The sequence below is a fragment of the Girardinichthys multiradiatus genome, chromosome 14 (assembly GCF_021462225.1).
Source record: "Girardinichthys multiradiatus isolate DD_20200921_A chromosome 14, DD_fGirMul_XY1, whole genome shotgun sequence".
NCBI lineage: Eukaryota > Metazoa > Chordata > Actinopteri > Cyprinodontiformes > Goodeidae > Girardinichthys > Girardinichthys multiradiatus.
The window spans coordinates 7,072,989-7,081,906 of NC_061807.1; the positions used below are offsets into that span (position 1 = coordinate 7,072,989).

Genomic DNA, 8,918 nt, shown 5'->3' on the forward strand with positions numbered 1-8,918 from the left:
AAACATGTCGTCACTGGTCTGATCAGGGAGGGGACCAGAGACATTGTCGGACACAATGTCGGACATTGAGTCTGACATTGTTTTGGCAAACTTACACACCGAAGCAACACTAACTTTGGTGACCTCCGATTGACGTAACCGGGTGTCATTACCGCCAGCGTGAATAACAATCTTACTGTATTTACGCTGATCCTTAGCCAGCAGTTTCAGGTATGATTTGATGTCGCCCGTTCTGGCCCCTGGCAGACATTTGACTATGGTCGCTGGTGTCTCTAGTGCCACGTTTCTGACTATGGAGCTGCCAATTACCAGAGTTGGCTTTTCAGCGGGTGTGTCGCTGAGCGGGGAAAATCTGTTAGAAATGCAGACGGGTTGGTGGTGACCTGTGGGCTGGGATCTAGGACTATACTTTCTACGTACCGTCACCCAGCCGGCCTGAGGCCCCTCCTTGACCATCCTTAAGGTCTGCTGAGCAGCAGCTCCTTGTTGCTCCAAGGACGAGGCTGAAGCTAAGAGGAGAACCCTCTTAGCTTCCTTTTAATGTCCTGCAGGTTTCATGTTATGTTGGGCTTCTTACCTTTTTATATCGACGTGTGCACATTTTGATTGTGTTATTTGTGTGTCTCTTAGAAATATAAAGAGTGGTGATTGTTTGAAACATTTATCTCTCCTTGTCTGGAATCATAGGAACCTGAAGAGCATCAGCAGACTGATGGAGCCCTCAACGCACCATCTAAAGGAACAGATCATGGTCAGACTGGGAAAAAGCCATACAGCTGTGACCAGTGTGGAGCAACTTTCAAAGCTAAATGTAATTTAAAGAGACACCAAGTGATCCATTCAGATGAGAAACCATACAGCTGTGACCAATGTGGAGCAACTTTTAAGATTAAATATGTATTAAAGAAGCACCAACAGATCCACACAGATGAGAAACCATACAGTTGTGACCAGTGTGGAGCACAGTTTAAATATCAGACCACTTTAAAGAGACACCAACAGCCGTACACTGAGGAGAGCCCATACAAGTGTGATTACTGTGGAGCAACTTTTACAACTAAATGTAGTTTGAAGAGACATCATTGCAGACAAACTTCAGAAACGCTCCACTGGTGTCACCAGTGTGGAGCAACATTTCATACGAAACCTCATTTAGAGAGACATGAACGTTGCCACGCAGGAGACAGACCATACAGCTGTGACCTGTGTGGAGCAACTTGTAAAACTAAATATGGATTAAAGCAGCATCAACAGATCCATACTGGTGAGAAACCATACACATGTGACCAATGTGGGAAATGCTTTGCAATCAGCGAAAGGCTGAAAAGCCACCAAAGAATTCATTCTGGTGAGAAACCTTATAAGTGTGACATTTGTGGAAAAGCCTGTAGGGAAAAGAGTGATTTAAGGAGTCATGAACTGACCCACACAGATCAGAGACATTATAAATGTGAAGTATGTGGGAGAACATTTAATCGCTTAGGTACTCTTAAAAGGCACAGGCGAACGCACACTGGAGAAAAACCATACAGATGTGACGAGTGTGGGAGAACCTTTGGTAGAAAATTTACTTTAGATACTCACAGACGGTCACACACTGGAGAACGGCCTCACTGGTGTGACCTCTGTGGTAAACTCTTTTCTTTTAGGGCATGTTTAAAGGCACATCAGCAAACTCCCTGCAAATGAGAAGGAACGGTGCTGTTTTAAATAAATACATATTTAGGATGTGATAAATGTGAGCTGTACGGAAAACGGATTAAGGTGATTATCTAATCAATTAGATAGTTTATAAAGAATGAAGGTAACAAAAACTGGCTGGTAAGATGCTTTGAAGGTGATGGAGCAAAGTTGGACATGAGTTTATGTAAATAGTTTCAAAACAGTAGTGGATGATTTTTGATATTTAAGGTAAGAATTACTACTATACTGAAATATGCTAATTGAAAATGTGACTTTTGAAATGACTTCTCTGAGGGCAGAAAAGAGGGAATATGATCGGTTGTTACCCTGCAGGAGCTTTGGGTCAACATTGTGGTCGGAGATTGTTTTAGGATTAACAGCAAGAACGCAGCAGATATCTGGAGACTCTAGAACCTGTAATGTTAGCCAAGATTCTGTGTCAAAACTGTTCAGTACTTGAGTCCGAGAGTTGAGGCTTCTGAAATGTTCTCAGGGTTGCTGATCACGCTGTGATAACCAAGGATGTCGGCTGATGGACGCTTGGAATCCTGATTAAGATCATTGTTACGGTGGATTACATGAATTTGGCTTATCGTATTTTTCCAAATTCCTAAAATTTCTTGTAAGTTTTAAGTTCACAGTCATCATACCCTCTTCCATATTTTAGATTTTTCTTTGGTCGTCAGAATGTTGAAATTTTGTTACTGGATTACTAATTTTATAGGATTACTGGAATTTTTTCCCTCCTGATTTGGGAACCTTGGATTACAGCAGCGTTTCGCACCAACCATGGGGTGAAACATGTACAGCACACAGAGAACAAGAGATCGGTCAAAACTCAGAATCCCAGGATGCACAGCATGAACCTATTTTCAGGACAACTTCCAGGAAGGAGGAGTCGCAGCTGGAACCGCCGTGACATCAGAGATCTACAAACCCTGGCGCGCTGCACTATTGGTTATCTTTAACCAGCGGTAGCCCAGCTGGCTGCATTGGGGAGAAATGCGAGTTGACGTCTGACTTTGATGGCCGAGTTGGGCTACTTGTTTGAAACGTGGATCCAAGAGTTGAGTACGAAGTGTAATTTGTGCATCTGGCAACCAAAACTGGCTGAAATCTTTCTATCTAAGCTTGTGGAGAAAATGATTTTCCCAGTAGACACGTCGTCTCTAATCGTGTCGACGGTGCTGCTTTCCCCTCCCTGTCTGAGAGGAGACTGCCTGGGAACCATGGGTGCCAGTCTGAGAAGCAGAAGGTTGCCCAGCTGCTAGACCCACAGTAGCCTCCTTTGTCCACAGCCTCTCATCGCGCCCCTTTGGACCTGATCACCAGAACGGTTCACTTAAGTGGTTGTGCCTAAGCAGAGAAAATGAGTTTTGCCTAAAACATTTAAAATTTTCATTTCATTGGGTTTTGCTTGTTTGTGCTAAACTATTTGACGTTTTGTATTCTTCTTGCGAAGCTAATGCTAAAGGCCACTGAGCCTCGTTTCTAAAGTTTAGTCAAACTTTGTTTTAATGAGTGGTCGTAGCACGCTGCCATATACATGTTAATATTTCTATTAATGATAGGTAAAGGTACATGTGTGACTAAAGGAATTACTAAATAAGCTATTGGCTTGTTAGCTAAACCCAGATGTGACATCATCACGTAGATCCATTTGTTCACCATCTTGTGTCAACTCCATTCCAAATCCCACCTCCCCCTGTAATAGCTGAAGAACCAGTTGTCTAAAAAGTTATTGATTTGTCAACTCATTCCTTAAAATCATTTATTACAAAAGGTTTTCTCTACGGTTCTGATTTGCTTTGGGAACTGCTTCTATGAACACAGACAAATTGTTGTTCTTCATTAGTTTTAAAGCTAATTTAGTCTCATTCCAAATTCCTCAGAATAAACATCGGTTCTTTAGCATAAATACCAACACTGAACTGATATCTTTGCACCATGTTGTTATTTCTTGGTTTCAGTTTATTATTTTTTGTAGTTTTATTAGTTTTCATAATTCATTTTTGCTTATTAGTTTTAGCTGAGTGTTACTAGCCTAGTTAAAGAGTTGACTGATGTATGTTAACCTGGAGTTGGATTATTCTCTCAATAAATTGTTTTGGAGAGAAGTGTTTATTCAGCCAACTGTTACCGAACGCCAGAGCTCGAATCGCCTCTTTCACCTGTTCTAATATACGGCCGTATTGGACTGATATTCACAGAACGATACATGAAAGGTGCTACAATTAAAAATTCAACTTTAATTATTGAGATGCTGCGACGCTCACATAATGGGCACTGACCATGGGTTGGGATGGGTTGAATGTAGAGCTAATCTCCAGCAGTCTACGGTCAGGAGGCAGGGTACTTCCTGGACAGGTCTCCAGTCCATCGCAGGACAACAGAGACACAGACCAATGAACAGTCATGTTTTTAGACTGTGGGGGAAGACCAGAGTACCCAGGGAGAACCCACGCATGTACAGGGAGAACATCCATGTAGGAAGCCAGGATGTTCTTGATGCAACGCAACAGTTCTACCAACTGCAGCGCCACGCAGCCTGCTTCTATAAACTAATAGCAATAAATAGGATTTAAAGTGGTAACATGAAATTAGCATTAGAAACATTATGGAAGGTGGTTATCACAAAAAATCCTTGAACTTTACTCAACATTGTTTCAGTAAAAGCTTAATATTTGTTACATCGTGTCTGCGCTCCGAAGCCTCTGGTGTTTATAGGAAGAAAATTACCGCGTGAATTCATACCTAGAAATATGTGATTAAAACAGAATTTAGATACAGATATTATAAAGTTACCACAGTTCTACAGATGCATGAGACTGATCCATACCAACCTCAATGAGCTGCAGAAGGTAAGAAACAGAACATTTTGGTAAAACTGTTGAATTATTATTAATAGGTTCACTGCTTTTTATTTCTCTCTGGACCACATGGACCAAAGGTGCTCATAAGCCACAAAGGTAGGAATTAAAAAAATAAAAACTTAATTTAGTGAGTTTATCTGCTCAATGATCAACTGAACAAATAATATTTTAATAGAGCAAATAAAGTCTTATTTTTGTGGAAAGGGATCTGTAATTCATTGTACGTATTTAAAGAAAGGCTTCAGAAGCCAAAACAAGTCCATCTTCAGCAACCAGAAGAGAACTTGGGTTCCTTGTTCTTTAGAAACGTTTGTTCTATGAAGCCAAGTTTAAAAAAATCAGGTTTGCTTTGGTTGGAAGTTTGTTCTTCTACTGACTAAACAGTATGATTGTAAACTAGTTTTACACTGGATTTATTTTTCCTGGACTGGGTCTAACGTAGATGCTGAGCGAAGCTTTGAAACTTGTAACTTTGAACAAACAAATCAAGCATAAAATAAATCCTAACTGGGCTTTGAAGAAGCTGTTTCAGGGGAGGCATCCGGATCAGAGTCCAGAATCACCTCAACTGACTCCTTTCAATGCGGAGAAGCAGCGGCTCGTCTACTCGTCGGAGGAAACTCATTCTGCTGCGTGCATCTGGGATCTGGTTCTGTCAGCCGTGATCCGGAACACATGGCGATAATCTCAGGAAATGTTATTTTATGAATATTTCAGCAAATACAAAATGAACGCGTCTGATTTCTGTTTCTCCGTGGAGACCAAGTGATGAAAGAGTAGTTTCTTATAAAAGCTTGTGCAGGAACAAAACATGTTCTGTATTTTTCTCTCAGTTCGAGCTTTCAGGATGTTCTGAATTAGAACACGGATTCAACCTCTCCGACCTTCTGCAGAACCATGCAGGTCTTCTACGATTCATCACATAAACATTTATGAAAAAGAGGCCGTAGAAGAGTAGAAATGGACACGCCCAGCATAACGGACAGCTTTGTCCTCGTCTTCTGTTTCTTCTAACATGAGGATGTTCCTGCTCATGTTCTCCCTCAGGATGTTCATCACCTGAAGAGCAGAAACAGGTTCAGCAGCTTGACAGGGTTCCCTGACCTTTGACTTACTGCTGAGTATATTTACCTGAGACTGTGAGGTTGATAACGTGTCTCTGCTCAGAGTGACCTCCTGGGTTCCTGGTTTTAATCAGATGCTCGTATGTTCCTGCATCGTTGGTGCTGACATTCTGCAGAACCACAGAGAAGTCTCCGTCCTTCATAGAAGAAGATCTGATCACCTCCACTCATCCTCTGAGAGACTCATGCTGGTGGTGTTTATAGAAGCTGTTTCCTCTGTAGAAGATCAGTGTCCATCAGGCTGGAGATCAGCTCTTCTCCATAAGAAGCAGCGATTCTGGGCCCAGACGCTGCAGCGAGACATTTTGACCCGGTTTCACCTTCACCTCCTGCTGGTCTGACAGAAACAATAAGGAAAGACACCATTTGTGGAATTTCTGTCCTCAAAGACCACATCCAGCTTCCTGGGAAGGACTACCTACTGCTGCTCATTTGATGAAGATCAATCCGATCTGAAGCAGCGTTTTTCTGGTTCATTCTTCTTGTTTTACTAACATGGTTAGAAACAAGATCATCTTTAGCTTCAGGGTCGTGGTTCTGTGAAAGCTTCCCATGTTCTGCAGAGATCACACAGGCGATGATGATGATGAACGCAACAACAAGACTAAGCTACATATCAGTGGAAACAGCAGAAACCAACAGGAAGACCCGGCTGGATTATCTTCTGGTTCTTCAGGATGACTTCTCTACAGGGCTGTTCTGGGTCATGTTGGACCAGGAGCACTGAAGGTTCTGTGCTTTCATGGAGCCGCCGGAACGGTGCTGAAAAGCTCCTCCCCTAATTGAAGTCAAACAGGAAGTACTTGACAGTCCAGAGAGTGGAGGTTCAGAGGGAAAACAGAGGAGTGCTGCCGGGTCGGACCAGAGCTCAGACATGTCAGAGGAGAAGATGAAACTCAGACATTAATTGATACGACTTCATAATTATGTTTATGTATCAGAAAGTTGATCAGTTTCATTAATTACGTTTATTTTTCTAATTAGTCACTAACCATTCCTTAATCAGCGAGGTTTCTTTAGAGAAGGAACGAATAATTTTATGTCAATTCCTTATTTATAGAATACAATAATTACATTATTATTAACAGAACAAATAATCTTAGCAATAATTAATAAACAAAAAGTAAACAAACCAGAAACTAAATGACTTTATGGGAGATAAAAGGTCAAAGGTAGATACATGTTTCTCTTTCAGCTGAAAACTCAAACGTTCTGCAGAATATAAAGTTCTGAATATCTGATTTAACGTTCAACAGAAAGTCTGGAGAGGAAGAGAAGGACTCATAAGGAGGAAGGCCCCTGAGGTCCAGCAGGTTCTGATGCCACCAGCAGTCTTAAGGAAACACCTTGCTTTTGGTCTGGGTCTGTTGTGTCATTTTAAGCAAGCAGACTGGATCCCTGGACCTGTGGTTCTGAACGTCCTGCTCCTCAGTTCAGCGGGTGGAGAAATCTCAGGGTCGTCTCTCCATGGAAGCAGCGGCTGTTTTTAACTGGATCAGGCTGGTTCCGCTGTGTAAAATTCAGATACCAAAGATTAATCTGACTGGATTCGCTGGGTTGTGGTTCCTACTGTAGCGGATCGGTGGACGTAAATTTAAAGATTCAACACAAAATAAAGCGGTTAAGAAACTGACCTTTACCAAAATCAATCAGGCTTGATAAACTGGACTGGATTTGGACCACTGGGGCTGCCGTCCATTATAGATACGCTGACAACTAAAGTGTTCACTCAGGTAAACACATGGAAGTTTATCTCCTATCCTAAAGTTATCATGGGTTTTGAAAAGGTCTTTACTTCATCAACCACTTTGACATACCTTTTTATTTAACAGTTTATCATAAGAGCGTCTGGGTCATAAATATCCCACGTTCTGCCAGTGTCAGGCTCAATCTGTGGCGTGGAGAAAGTAATTAAACGTGCAAAACACTAAATTCTTTAGCATCCATATCTCTGCAGTTGGAAACTATAGTGAACCGTATTCCTAGACACAGTCCCAGTTCAGCTACACATGTAGGAGAAACAGGTGGATGAAGAATGAAAACACTTTGTTGGTGTTATGAAAGCTTCGTTGTAATGTTTCTGTGGTGGCATCAGCCATCTTCTATGATGTTGGAGCAGCAGCTTATCTACAGCTGAGAAGAAGTGGTTAGATAAGCTCATCAGGAAGGCCATCTCTGTCCTAGGATGCCTCTGTGGACACGGTGCAGATGGTGGGAGACAGAAGGACTCTAGCAAAAATAACATCACTGTTGGACCATGTATCCAACCCAATGCATGAAGCTGTTTCAGAACCGGAGAGGGCCTTCAGTGACAGACTGCTGCACCCTAGGTGCACAAACCAGCATTATCACAGGTCCTTCCTCCCAGCAGCTGTTAGACTGCTCCCAACAAGCTCAATAAATCCACCGCAGGGTAACACACAGGGCAAACAACCATGCACACACCCATTCACATACCTAAGGGGCAATTCATAGAGAAATTCAGAGAAAGGCCCGGCCCCCTTTGACTCCGGGTCTGCCTCCATCCAGGACCTATACAGGTCTAGGGTGAAGAAAAAGGCACCTAAAATCTCTGCAGATCCAACTCATCCTGCACATACACTGTTTAGATGACTTCATGAGGAGGACAAAATTAAGGCACGTGACGTCGCCCGGTACTGTGGAGCCGGGGTTGGCAAACCGCCCGGTGCCTCAGGAGGTGGAAGCAGTGCTTTGCTATCACTGTTTACAGCGGGGGTGGGGAGCTGCTGACCTTGGGGACATTATCGAGCGGTGGAAGTAGTACTTCGAGGACCTCCTCAATCCTGCTGTCACGCATTCTGTAGTTGGAGCAGAAGCTGGGGACTTGAAATCCCACTTATTAAACCTGACAGGGCACACCTGTGAAGAGGTAGTCACCTGAAAACCATTTCAGGTGACTACCTCTTGAAGCTCATCAACAGAATGTCAAGAGTGTGGAGCAGTAATCAAAGTAAAAGGTGGCTACTTTGAAGAACCTAGAATATAAGACATATTTTCAGTTGTTTTCCATTTTTTTGTTCAGTATATAATTCCACATGATTTAATTCATAGTTTTGATGCCTTCAGTGTGAAGCTACAATATCTATAGTCATGAAAATAAAGAGAAAACAGAACCGGGAACCTGCAGCCAGAGACACTTCAGACGGGAGAAAAACTGCTGTCATTTTTCATAGAAGGTTTCCAACTTTAAACAGAACATAACGTCATAAAAACAATG

At 42.4% G+C, this 8,918-nt stretch overlaps 1 protein-coding gene across 1 annotated transcript in view; it reads left to right on the forward strand.

The window, feature by feature from the left end:
• The window catches only part of LOC124880573 (zinc finger protein 415-like), a 47,324-nt gene extending 43,524 nt beyond the window's left edge, over positions 1 to 3,800 (forward strand). The window contains exon 3 of the mRNA XM_047385822.1: positions 688 to 3,800. Within this exon, the coding sequence (XP_047241778.1) occupies positions 688 to 1,689 (1,002 nt within the window). The 3' untranslated portion in view covers positions 1,690 to 3,800. The remainder of the gene's footprint in view (positions 1 to 687) is intronic.
• The last annotated feature ends 5,118 nt before the right edge of the window (positions 3,801 to 8,918 follow it).